Source organism: Dendrobates tinctorius, unplaced genomic scaffold (assembly GCF_039654945.1).
Source record: "Dendrobates tinctorius isolate UK_male_01 unplaced genomic scaffold, ASM3965494v1 ptg000214l, whole genome shotgun sequence".
In the NCBI taxonomy this organism is placed as follows: Eukaryota; Metazoa; Chordata; class Amphibia; order Anura; family Dendrobatidae; genus Dendrobates; species Dendrobates tinctorius.
Window position 1 is genome coordinate 5,040,189 of NW_027361881.1, and position 13,998 is coordinate 5,054,186.

The 13,998-nt window shown below is 44.9% G+C and overlaps 1 protein-coding gene across 1 annotated transcript in view; it reads left to right on the plus strand.

Annotated features, from left to right (window-relative positions):
- The window catches only part of LOC141058733 (fatty acyl-CoA hydrolase precursor, medium chain-like), a 51,675-nt gene that overhangs the window by 15,840 nt on the left and 21,837 nt on the right, over positions 1-13,998 (plus strand). The window contains exons 3-4 of the mRNA XM_073554938.1: positions 6,294-6,432; positions 6,759-6,892. Coding sequence (XP_073411039.1) covers positions 6,294-6,432; positions 6,759-6,892 — 273 coding nt within the window. The remainder of the gene's footprint in view (positions 1-6,293; positions 6,433-6,758; positions 6,893-13,998) is intronic.

The following is a 13,998-nucleotide window of genomic DNA, read 5'->3' on the forward strand; positions in this document are numbered from 1 at the left end:
CATAGGGAATCATGGTACTGTACACCGCAGCAAAAACTGCTGCGGGTACGCAGCGGCCAAAACCGCTGCGGAACCGCAGCAAAATCCACAGCATGTGCACACAGCCTTAAAGGAAACGACGCACACTGAGGTAGATATGGGTCTAATGAAAGACCCGTGTCCACCTCCTGCTGACACTAAGCTAAACTGAACATCCTACTTCCTGTCGGTGAGGTGTACACTGCGGAGGAGGAGCTAACTTTTTTTCTGCGTAGTGTCCGCCTCCTAGTGGCAGCAGCATACACCCATGGTTTCTGTGTCCCCCAATGAAGAGTTCGAGAAAACAAAACCATAAACTCAGTCTCAAGCCTTAGCCTTGTGCAGATGCTAACTAAACAAATTAGACCCTGGCTACTCACCCTCGGCTGAACTAGTCCCATTACGGTGAAACAAACGGCTATCGTATATAGCAGCCATTGATACTTGCAGATTGGGGCACACAGTCTGTGCAGACTCTTCTCAGAGAGAGATTCTGGCTTGTCTCTCTTCGACTCCCCAGCTTGACACTAAGGCGAACAGCTAGCATTCAGTAATGCAGGTGATTTTTTTTCAGTAAGGCCTCTTTCACACATCAGGTTTTCGCCGTCAGGCGCGATCCGGCGCTTTTGACAGAAACCGGATCCGGCGAAATGCAATGCCGGATCCGGTTTCCCCCCCATTGACTTGCATTTGCGCCGGATCGCGCCGGATGGCCATGCGTTTCATCCGGTTTTCGCCGGATCCGGCAATGTGTCGCAATGTGTCGCGATCCGGCGTCTGGAAAAAACGTCTACTGTAACGTTTTTTGTCTCCGGCGAAAAAGCCGGACACGCCGAATCCAGCGCGTCCGGCTTTTTCACACAATGAAAGCCTATGAGCGCCGCAATGCGCCGGATCCGGTTTTTTGGTCTGAGCATGCTCAGTAGCTCTGCCCACAAGACATATATAAAAGCAAGACAGTGGGACCCACAGCCACACCCAACATGCCACCCAAGACAGCAACCAGGCGCAGGAGAAGGCAGGAGACATCTGCAGCAGCACCATCAGCACCACCCCAATTGGAGCAGCATGCTGAACAACGGGAGGGGAGTCCAGCAGCAGATGAGAGACGGTAATTATCAAATCACCCATTCCTCCAAACTAGGGCTATTGAATATCAAGATATTCATTGGCCCTTTGTTTCTCTTTATTCAACAGCCGCCCAATAGATGCAGCAGCTGGAACACCACCCACAGGCATGGAGTGTGGCCACCAGGAAGACAGCACATCATCTTCTGGGAGCCCTCCCTCGCATCGTCAGCGTTTGACGGTAAGTTTTTATTTCCAAAATCCATCTTCTCTGTAATATATGTCTATTCATGGCCTTTTAATTCAAAACAGGAATCACAAGATGAAGAGGAGCTCCCAGAAGAAGGAAGGGGTGGACAGACACCTGGAGTGGGCTCACAATTCGTAAGTTTTTTGCATCAAACGCAGAAACACAACATCACACTACACACAACACATAGAAAACAATGTTCTGCAGACCACACACAGCAAACAAATGCCTACATCCAAAGACATAACTTTTTTTGTTTTCTTCTCTAGTCTTCCCAATCTGGTGCTTGGCCAAGAGGTGCTCGCAGTGCCTCCCAGGGTCGTCGGCGACAGCAACGCGGCGGTCACCAGCGTGTAAGTATAAATATTTTTGCTTTGTTTTTTTGCACTTTTTATTTCATTTCTTTTGTGGAGGCTAATTATGTTATTTTTGTCTTTTTCTTTAACAGCCTTCACAGCGTGCTCCCGACTCTGACGGTGAGGATGGAGGGATTGATGTGGACCGCCTCATCGATCTCGTCAGAGAAAGGGAGCCGCTCTGGAATATGGCTGACCGCCGCCACGCTGACCTGATCGTTACCCGACGACTCTGGGAGGAAATCTGTTCGCTCCTTGTGGGCCGCTGGGAGGACCTCGAAGCTCGGGCCCAGATTACAGAGCGTAAGTATATACAGTACCGGTTGCTTGATTTAAACCAGTGTTTCCCGAACTCCAGTCCTCGTGGTCCCCACGGATCATGTGTTCAGGATTTCTATTTACTATGGAAATCCTGAAAACATGACCCCTGGGGACCATGAGGACTGGAGTTTGGGAAACACTGATGTTGTATACTAACCACTCCTTTCTCGTTTCAGGGAACAGAATTGTGAATCGGTGGCGGTCTGTGAGAGATCGTTTCAAGAAGGAGTTCAATAAAGAGATGCGGGCCCCGAGTGGATCTGGAGGACGCAGGAGCAAGTACAAGTACGCAGAAGCCCTGTCGTTCCTCCGGGAAACAATGGTCACCAGAAGGTAAATATTACACACCACATGTGAAAAAAAATGTTAGATGTAAATTTTTTTTTCAGCCAGGGCCATACCATGTCAGTATTTTAATTGTTTTTTTTTCTCTTTATTCCACAGCACGGTGAGCAGCACTCGGGAGCCTGCATGATTGGACCCTTCTGAGGCGATCCCTGAGGAGACCGGCACCGAGGGACACTTTGACCGCCCCGGTACATCTGCACCTTCCCAGCCTTCCCACACATTCGACCCATCTGTCCCATCCACCAGCACAGGAGCATCGTGGCTGCCTACATTACATGAAGCTGCTGGTGAGGAGATCGCTTTCCCTTTACCCCACCCTTCTGCCCCTGCCGCCTCTAGTACACCTGCGGGTACTGGGCGGCAGCGGCAGAGGGGTCAGGAAAAGACTTATGCGCCAGAGTTCTTGCATCTGAATGCATCTTTCCAGAACTGTCTAAAAGTCTTGTCAGAGCAAATCTCCGCAGGCTATCAGCAGATCAACTCCAGCATTCTGGAGGTGAAGACACTTCTGCAAACCATGCATTCAGAAGCAAGATCTTCGCCAAACCACACCTTTTTCAGGTCTGTTGTGGAGCGCATGGAAACGCTCTCTCCTGCCCAGCAGATGCATGTAATGCATTCATGCCACGCTGCTCTCCAGCAAGTTACCTCCCAACCTCCTCCTCCTCCTCCCACCACAGTAGTTCCTCCACCTGCACCCCCTCCAGCCACTTTCCATCCTCCCCCTCCTATTACATCTACACCCCCTCCAGCCACTTTCCATCCTCCCCCTCCTATTACATCTACACCCCCTCCAGCCACTTTCCATCCTCCCCCTCCTATTACATCTACACCCCCTCCAGCCACTTTCCATCCTCCCCCTCCTATTACATACCATCCACCTCCAGCCACTTTCCATCCTCCCCCTCCTATTACATACCATCCACCTCCCCAGCACCATCCACCTCCCCAGCACCATCCACCTCCCCAGCACCATCCACCTCCCCAGCACCATCCACCTCCCCAGCACCAGCCACCTCCCCAGCACCAGCCACCTCCCCAGCACCAGCCACCTCCCCAGCACCAGCCACCTCCCCAGCACCAGCCACCTCCCCAGCACCAGCAACCTCCCCAGCACCAGCAACCTCCCCAGCACCAGCAACCTCCCCAGCACCAGCAACCTCCCCAGCACCAGCAACCTCCCCAGCACCAGCAACCTCACCAGCACCAGCAACCTCACCAGTACCAGCAACCTCACCAGTACCAGCAACCTCACCAGTACCTGCAACCTCCCCAGTACCAGCAACCTCCCCAGTACCAGACATCTCCCCACTTCCAGCAACCTGCCCCGTACCAGACATCTCCCCACTTCCAGCAACCTGCCCCGTACCAGACATCTCCCCACTTCCAGCAACCTGCCCCGTACCAAACTCCTTCCCCATACAACTTGCCATCAACATCATCTGCTCCTACAGTCCCTGCCCAACCCTCCACTCCACCACCCACCACCTCTTCTGCTTCCCACATGTCCACCCATTCAGTAGTTTTTTCCACACCTTCACCTCTAACTGTTCCTTCCCCACAACGATCCCAGTCCTCTCTCCACACTCCCAGTGTCGAAGTGTCCCGCAGCCCCTACAGCAGTATTTCCACCACACACTACACAGAATTATAATGTGTGTATTTAAATAAAAATGACCAGTTTTATGGTTTCAGTTTTATAGTTTCAAATTTTTATTAAACATGTTTATTAAAATTTTAAAAAAGTTTACTAAAAAAAACATTTTTCAATAAAAGTTAAATTATTTTACACTGGTTGTCTGTCATTTCTTTCTGCGGCGAAAAAGGTTAAATACAGGGTATTTAAAAGGTGAAATGGTATTCAAAACTAGGTATATAACTGTGGGTAAATTTTAGCTTTTTGCCACAGTTGTGTTCTTGGTTGTGTTTGAAGCAAAGTATTTCACCTAAAAAGTTGTGTTTATTGTTGGTGATTTCCGAACAATGTACACAACTTTTGTTAAAAGGTGAAATACTTTGCATAAAACACAACCAGGTACACACCTGTGGCCTAAAGCTAAAAATAGAGACCATGACAAGATAGCCAACTTTGGTTGGCAAAGGTATATACTGTTGGTACAGAAGGTACACAAGTTTGGTTAGGGCACAAATCTTTCACACTCTGTCATCCTGCCAGTGTACTCTGCCTTGAGGTGACATAAAGTATAGTGCAAAATTGTCCCTCATTACTGAAACCGTCACAGAACTTCTAGTGGTAATGTCATGGTAATCTTGCAAGGTGGTTTCTTCAGAGGTGTCCTCAATGGAAATTGGTTCCTTGCATATAACAAAATTGTGGAGTACCACGCACGCTTTGATCACCTCGTCCACAGTTTCTGTCTTGAGGTTGATCGCAGTCAATAGGACCCGCCATTTGGCTGTCAGAATACCAAAGGTACATTCAACCATTCTTCTTGCTCTTGTGAGGCGGTAATTAAAAATGCGTTTTGTTCTTGACAATCCTCTGCTAGAGTACGGTTTCAAAAGGTGTTCTGACAGCTGGAAGGCTTCATCCCCTACACAGACAAATGGCATAGGTGGACCAGATGTTTGCGGCAGCGGTCTAGGTGGTGGGAACTGGAAGGTGTTTCCATACAGTTTACGCCCCATGGCAGACAGTTTGAAAACTTGAGAGTCATTGGAGCGGCCATAGGCCCCAATATCAACCGCAATAAATTTGTATTCCGCGTCAGCGATGGCCATGAGGACAATTGAAAAATATTTCTTGTAATTGAAATATTCCGATCCAGATCCAGCTGGCTTTACAATGCGGATATGTTTCCCGTCCACAGCGCCCAAGCAGTTTGGAAACTGACATATCTGTTGAAACTTGTCAGCAATGTCAATCCACCTCTCTGTTGTGGGCTCTGGTAAAAACTCTTCAGCTAAGGAGTCCCACAGTGCACGGCATGTGTACTTCACAATTCCAGATATGGTGGAAATCCTGAGTCTGTACTGGAAATGCAGTGACGAAAGGGATTCTCCAGTTGCAAGAAATCTGTGGGGAATTAACAAACAATAAATTAGTTTTAAATCACAGCATTACATACCAAAACTGACCTAACACTTGGAGATACAAATTACCACCAACAAGATTGCAGTGAAAGTGTGCTCTGATGCGATCATATCCAATAAATGTGGCTTACCTTAAAGTCACCATCAGACGCTCTGCGGGTGAAACGGAGAAGCGGCAATAGGTGTCCGCTTTTCTTATGAGGTGTGCAATGCGCTCCACCAAGTAATCAAAATTCTCCATTTTCATCCTAACATATCCAAAAAATTTATCCGGGTTTCGTCGAAGGTCCATGCATAGTGTAGAATAGACCCCACGCGTCATTCTCTTGGCTGTGATGGGGTGGATCCACAAACGTCGTCTACGATGCCTGATGCGCTGCTGTCTCGCTCTCTCCTTCTCCAGAACAATCACCCTCAAACGATTTGCCTCCGCTGTAAAATCCGCCAAATTCTTCAAAATATTTCCAATGACAACATCCATCTTCGCCAGTAAACTTGCTCTTCTCTCCAACCTGCACTTTCTCCTCTACAACCTGTCAAAGAAGGGCTGTAGGAACATGCTATATATAGTTTTCCAGTAGCCAATCCCGTTCGGAAGGCCACAAGGGTCAATTTTAAAAACCGGATCCGGCGTAATCCGTCGAAAAACGGATAGAAAAACGGATGAACCGGATGAGACGGATCCGGTTTTGTCTGTCAAGAAAAAGACGGATCTGGCAGAAAACCGGATCCGTCACATCCGGTTTTACTAAACATTTGCCGGATCCGGCGTTCCGGCACGACGCCGGATCGCGCCTGACGCCGAAAACCTGATGTGTGAAAGTAGCCTAACTCAGTGAATTATTTTATCTTTTTATTATTGATTCTGTATATTTCAGGTGTTTACAGTTAGAAGACACCATGAAGGGGTTAGCAGTATTTTACCAATCCTCTTTACAGCTGCCCCGTTCCTCAGAAGATTGCCTGTACCTGAATGTGTATACTCCGGCCGACAGAGTCAAGAAATCTAAGTTACCTGTAAGTATCTGCGGTGTTTACCTACACTAATGCCCCGAGTGTCCTCACAGTTGTGTGCGCCCTGTTGGGAGTGTCAGTATGTTAGCAGTATGTTTGTTCTTAATGATATGTTGTTTCAGTCTTTGTTACTGTTAAATATTAGAATTTCATTCTGTGCTTCTTTATTAGTTACCTACTTTTATTCTTTGTTACATTTCTCCTGTAATAAGTATGTGAGCGATATCTACTGCACCATAGCACATAGTGTTATGTTTTCTGACAAGGATACTAGTGGTAGGCCTGGAAGAACAATGACTTTTCCCATAAATTTTATTCTGTTCCCCTAGGTCATGGTTTTTATACATGGTGGTGGGCTGCTGTTTGGGCTCGCCAATTTATTTGATGGCTCTGCACTTAGTGCCTATGAGGACGTAGTGGTGGTGAGCCTCCAGTACAGGCTGGGGATCCTTGGGTTCTTCAGGTAAAGATATTCCCAGTTATATCCTCCATTATTCATCATTTACCATCAGTACCAGATCAGTAATGTAATGTATGTACACAGTGACTGCACCAGCAGAATAGTGAGTGCAGGTCTGGAGTATAATACAGGATGTAACTCAGGATCAGTAATGTAATGTATGTACACAATGACTGCACCAGCAGAATAGTGAGTGCAGCTCTGGAGTATAATACAGGATGTAACTCAGGATCAGTAATGTAATGTATGTACACAGTGACTGCACCAGCAGAATAGTGAGTGCAGCTCTAGAATATAATACTGGATGTAACTCAGGATCAGTAATGTATGTACACAGTGACTGCACCAGCAGAATAGTGAGTGCAGCTCTGGGGTATAATACATGATGTAACTCAGGATCAGTAATGTAATGTATGTACACAGTGACTGCACCAGCAGAATAGTGAGTGCAGCTGTGGAGTATAATACAGGATATAACTCAGGATCAGTAATGTAATGTATGTACACAGTGACTGCACCAGCAGAATAGTGAGTGCAGCTCTGGAGTATAATACAGGACATAACTCGGGATCAGTAATGTAATGTATGTACACAGTGACTGCACCAGCAGAATAGTGAGTGCAGCTCTAGAATATAATACTGGATGTAACTCAGGATCAGTAATGTATGTACACAGTGACTGCACCAGCAGAATAGTGAGTGCAGCTCTGGGGTATAATACATGATGTAACTCAGGATCAGTAATGTAATGTATGTACACAGTGACTGCACCAGCAGAATAGTGAGTGCAGCTCTGGAGTATAATACTGGATGTGACTCAGGATCAGTAATGTATGTACAGGGGAAGAGTCTTGAGGAGATCATTTGCATATTCCCAGTGCCTTCTGGGATAAGTGAAGAGTCTCCGCGAGCTCAACGATCACTGGGTTTTGGCCGTTGCAGCTGAAAAGAGGAAATCGGAGAACCAGGGGAAGAGTCTTGAGGAGATCATTTGCATATTCCCAGTGCCTTCTGGGATAAGTGAAGAGTCTCCGCGAGCTCAACGATCACTGGGTTTTGGCCGTTGCAGCTGAAAAGAGGAAATCGGAAAACCAGGGGAAGAGTCTTGAGGAGATCATTTGCATATTCCCAGTGCCCTCTTGGAGAAGTGAAGAGTCTCCGCGAGCTCAACGATCACTGGGTTTTGGCCGTTGCAGCTGAAAAGAGGAAATCGGAGAACCAGGGGAAGAGTCTTGAGGAGATCATTTGCATATTCCCAGTGCCTTCTGGGATAAGTGAAGAGTCTCCGCGAGCTCAACGATCACTGGGTTTTGGCCGTTGCAGCTGAAAAGAGGAAATCGGAAAACCAGGGGAAGAGTCTTGAGGAGATCATTTGCATATTCCCAGTGCCCTCTTGGAGAAGTGAAGAGTCTCCGCGAGCTCAACGATCACTGGGTTTTGGCCGTTGCAGCTGAAAAGAGGAAATCGGAAAACCAGGGGAAGAGTCTTGAGGAGATCATTTGCATATTCCCAGTGCCTTCTGGGATAAGTGAAGAGTCTCCGCGAGCTCAACGATCACTGGGTTTTGGCCGTTGCAGCTGAAAAGAGGAAATCGGAAAACCAGGGGAAGAGTCTTGAGGAGATCATTTGCATATTCCCAGTGCCTTCTGGGATAAGTGAAGAGTCTCCGCGAGCTCAAAGATCACTGGGTTTTGGCCGTTGCAGCTGAAAAGAGGAAATCGGAAATCGGCACGCGAATTTTGGCTCATCTTTCATTGTTTTTAAGAAATCTCAAGATGGAAGAGGCCAGTAGCCATTTGGTGAGCTGCATTTCTTGCTACATGTTCACAGATTTACCTGTGGAAAAGCCAAACTTCACATGCCACAAATGCAAGCTTGTGTCCCTGTTGGACGAAAAGTTGCAAAATCTCGAAGAGAGGTTAGCTACGTTGAAGATCATTAAGGAAGGTGAAGAGTTCTTGGACAGAGCAGAATTATCTCTTCATGTTACAGAAAGAGAAGAAATTCGAAGTGCACCTGAAGAAACAGAGGAATGGAGACATGTGACCCAGAGAAGCAGGAGGATCAGGAGGCAGTCAGCACCCATACTGCTCAGAAACCAGTACCAGGCTCTCACGCAGGAAAACGATGAAGAAATACATCAGGATAAGACTTTGCCAGCAAACAGCAACCTTATACGCCTTCAGAGTCCTCCTGGATGGAGAAAGAAAAATGTTGTGAAGAAGAAACGGAGAGTGGTGGTCATGGGGGATTCCCTGTTGAGAGGAACAGAGGCCGCTATCTGCAGACCGGATATAACTTCAAGAGAAATGTGCTGTCTTCCAGGTGCAAAAATTAAAGATGTGTCTGACAGGATATCAGGACTCTTCAGACCTACAGATGACTACCCATTCCTGCTACTACATGTGGGGACAAATGACACCACAAGAAACGACCTGGAAACCATCTGCAGAGACTTTGAAGACTTAGGCAAGAAAGTGAAAGAACTGGGAGCGCAGGTGGTCTTCTCTTCCATCCTCCCAGTGGATGGCCATGGAACAAGGAGGTGGAATAAGATTCTGCAGGTGAACAACTGGCTACGTCGATGGTGCCGTCAGCAACGATTTGGATTTCTGGATCACAGAATGAACTACTTATACGATGGACTACTTGCTAGAGATGGGGTGCACCTTACGAAGACTGGAAAGCATGTATTTGGAAGTCGCCTTGCTACACTTGTTAGGAGAGCTTTAAACTAGAACAACATGGGAAGGGAAGCAAAAGGCCAGAAAAAGCCATACACCTGACAAATGCTATTGAGAACTCTGCTATTAGAAGTGGAAAGGAAGAACAAAGACGAAAGAATCTAATTAATAAAAATATTGGAGAAAGAGAAACCAATCACAAACTAAAATGTTTATATACTAATGCACAAAGCATGGGCAACAAACAAGGAGAATTGGAACTACTAACACAGGAAAAGAAATATGATGTCATTGGAATCACTGAAACTTGATGGGACAATACGCATGATTGGAATACAAGACTAGAAGGATACAACTTATTTGCAAGAAACAGACTTGATAAACGAGGAGGGGGTGTCGCATTGTATGTTAGAAACGCGTATATCTGCACAGAGATTGAAGCTTCAGAGACTGGGAGTTCTATGGAAACTGTTTGGGTAAGAATACAAGGACAGAACAATGGAAAGGACACCATTGTAGGCATTTACTACAGGCCACCTGTGCAAGCTGAAGATATGGAAGAACTCTTTATGCATCAAATGGCCAAGTTCTCCAAAAAATATGACATAGTTGTCATGGATGATTTCAACTATCCAGACATTTGTTGGGAATCTCTCTCAGGCAAAACTAGCAGGTCAAGGAAATTCTTATCCTCTCTTGCTGACAACTTTATCTTCCAAAAGGTAAGGGAGAAAACAAGGGGAACTGCTACCTTGGATCTAATCCTTATAAACAGGGAGGAAATGGTTGAGGAGGTAAAAGTGGCTGGGACCCTAGGAGGTAGCGACCATGCTATTTTAGAATTTTGGATAACTAGAGGCGGAAGACCTGTGAAGACTCAGACGTCAAGGTTAGATTTCAGAAAGGCAGATTTTAAGGGATTCAGAAAGAGAATTGGAGGGATCCAATGGCTGAATATCCTTAAAGACAAAAATGTCCAGGAAGGATGGGAAATCTTGAAAAATGAAATTCTCAAAGCACAGTTGTTAACAATTCCGAAAAGAGGGAAGAATAGGAAGCATTTAAGGAAACCAGGATGGGTGAACACAGAACTTAAGCACATGCTAAAAAGGAAGAAAAAAAATGTTTATAAAATGGAAAGAGGGAGGCATATCTAAAGAAGAATATAATGCTGTCTGCAGAACCTGCAGGGCACAAATCAGATTAACTAAAGCTGACAATGAATTGAGGCTTGCAAGAGATGTCAAAAGCAATAATAAAGGATTTTGGGGATATGTCAAAAGTAAAAGAAAAGTCAAAGATGCTATAGGATTTTTACAAGATGAAAATGATGAAATGGTAAGACAGGATGTTGAGAAGGCTGAACTTTTAAATTCCTATTTTGCATCTGTTTTCTCTCAGAAAGGAAATGTAACATCAACTGTTATTCACTGTCCTATTAAGGGAGTAGAAGAATCCAGGATTTCTATAAACAGAAAGATAGTGAGGAAACACTTAGCTAACCTAAATGAATTCAAGTCTCCAGGTCCAGATGAATTACACCCCAGAGTACTGAAGGAGATAGCAGAAGAAATTTTTGAACCCCTCTCCATAATCTTTGAAAATTCTTGGAGAACAGGAGAAGTGCCAGAAGACTGGAGAAGAGCAAATGTTGTTCCTATCTTCAAAAAGGGGAAGAAGGTGGACCCAGGCAACTATAGGCCGGTGAGTCTGACTTCTATACCAGGAAAGATCTTTGAACAAATTATTAAACAACATGTATGTCAATTGCATGCAAGAGAAAATCTGAGTCAACAGGTGAATAAGATAAAAAATCTTACAATCTTTATTGAAATATATAAGGTAACATCATATCAAAAAATATAATAAATAAAATGACAGCACCACAGGGTAGAAACAGCTCACCCAGGGTAATACCCACTCCACCATGCCTTATGAAGTAGAATATACATGCGGTATAGGGTCCTTCTGTAGATATTTTTCAAGAAATGCATGGTTCCACCAAATGCGGGTCCGTTTGCGAAGCAAATCTCTAAAATGTTGAATAGCATCCTGAATTTCCCTACTCACTCCCTCTGGGCCCCCCCCTGTATCATCCTGTAGTGTGTCATTAATAAGTGCACGCCACGTCTGATCACGTGCACGGAAATCCATATTAGGACTGAAGCACACTGTGAAAAACACAGAAATAAATATTAGATACAAATGCCTCAGTGACATCATACGTGTCATGAGAAAAGGGGAGATAAATTGTGCTCCCCCTAAGAGAAGAGACACCCACTCCAACAAAATTGCATGCAAGAGAAAATCTGAGTCAACAGGTGAATAAGATAAAAAATCTTACAATCTTTATTGAAATATATAAGGTAACATCATATCAAAAAAATATAATAAATAAAATGACAGCACCACAGGGTAGAAACAGCTCACCCAGGGTAATACCCACTCCACCATGCCTTATGAAGTAGAATATACATGCGGTGTATATATAAAGAAATAGACAGCAAGTGTAGTTGTACACCGACATGTTATGCCCAGGGAGACACCATAGAATATAAGTAAATACCGATCTCCTGAAAAAAGCATCAGTAACACGATATCTTACCCAGGCATAGGCAGGAGCGGGATGACCCCAGGGCCAGGTGAGGAAAAGCCCGACGCGCGTTTCGCGTGAAAAGACCACGCTTTCTCAAGGGAAGTCTGTGTGTGGTGGAGCGCAGGACCTTCTTATGTCCCATGTGATGCGGTCACATGGGAATCAGTGAGCCAATCAAAGTGGTTCTCGACGGCGCGTGCGCGCTGGAGACCAGAGGCGTCAGCCGATACAGGGGAAGGCGTCATACATTACCCCAGGGCAAGGAGGAAGAGAACCTCCCAGAGCCCGGGGGAAGGCAGAAAGACGCCGCCCCCGATCGCCAACACCAAGGAAAACAGCGCGCACGCGCACAACCACTACATCACCACCGGAACAAGATATCAGAGTAGAGAGAAGAAAACCTCCACATTAGAGTAATATAATATAGGACAAAAATGTACCAAAAATATGCACCCTTATAATCGCGAGTATGCGACAGTATATAGTCATATATAGAACGTCCTATATCAAGAATATACTTTCAGACATACATACAAGCACAATACAAAAGATCATATAGGCATATAGTAGAGGAGCTTGATAGTACGGTAGATGATCAGAGGTGATGAAAATATATTTTCACTTCCAGATGATTTAGAAGGTCCCACGACAAACTAGAAAAATGAATTTAAAAATGGGAGAAAAAAATGTTAAAAACACAAATAAAAACACGAGAAACCTATGCCTGGGTAAGATATCGTGTTACTGATGCTTTTTTCAGGCGATCGGTATTTACTTATATTCTATGGTGTCTCCCTGGGCATAACATGTCGGTGTACAACTACACTTGCTGTCTATTTCTTTATATATACACCGCATGTATATTCTACTTCATAAGGCATGGTGGAGTGGGTATTACCCTGGGTGAGCTGTTTCTACCCTGTGGTGCTGTCATTTTATTTATTATATTTTTTTGATATGATGTTACCTTATATATTTCAATAAAGATTGTAAGATTTTTTATCTTATTCACCTGTTGACTCAGATTTTCTCTTGCATGCAATTTTGTTGGAGTGGGTGTCTCTTCTATTAGGGGGAGCACAATTTATCTCCCCTTTTCTCATGACACGTATGATGTCACTGAGGCATTTGTATCTAACATGTATGTCAATACCTGGATAAGAATGAAGTGATTAAACAGAGTCAGCATGGGTTTGTAGCTAATAAGTCATGTCAAACTAACTTAATTTCCTTCTATGACGGTATCACTGATTGGGTGGATCAAGGAAATGCTGTAGATATATAGTATATCTTGACTTCAGCAAAGCATTTGACAAAGTCTCTCATACAATCCTTATTGAAAAAATGACTAAGTATGGAATGGACAAGGCAACTGTTAGGTGGATTCATAACTGGCTTAGTGATCGGACCCAAAGAGTGGTCGTAAATGGCTGCACATCCATTTGGAAGAATGTCTCAAGTGGGGTACCACAGGGCTCTGTCCTGGGCCCTGTATTGTTCAACATCTTTATCAACGATTTAGAAGAAGGAATTGAGGGTAAACTGATTAAATTTGCTGATGACACAAAGCTAGGAGGGATAGCTAATACTAGAGAAGAGAGAGAGAGGATTCAAAAAGATATAAATAAACTGGAGAAGTGGGCAGCAACTAACAGAATGGTTTTTAACAGGGAGAAATGCAAAGTACTACATCTGGGCAATAAAAATGAAAAAAGCATATATAGAATGGGAGGAATAGGGCTAAGCAACAGCACATGTGAAAAAGACTTGGGTATACTAATAGATCACAGACTGAATGAGTCAACAGTGTGATGCAGCAGCAAAAAAGG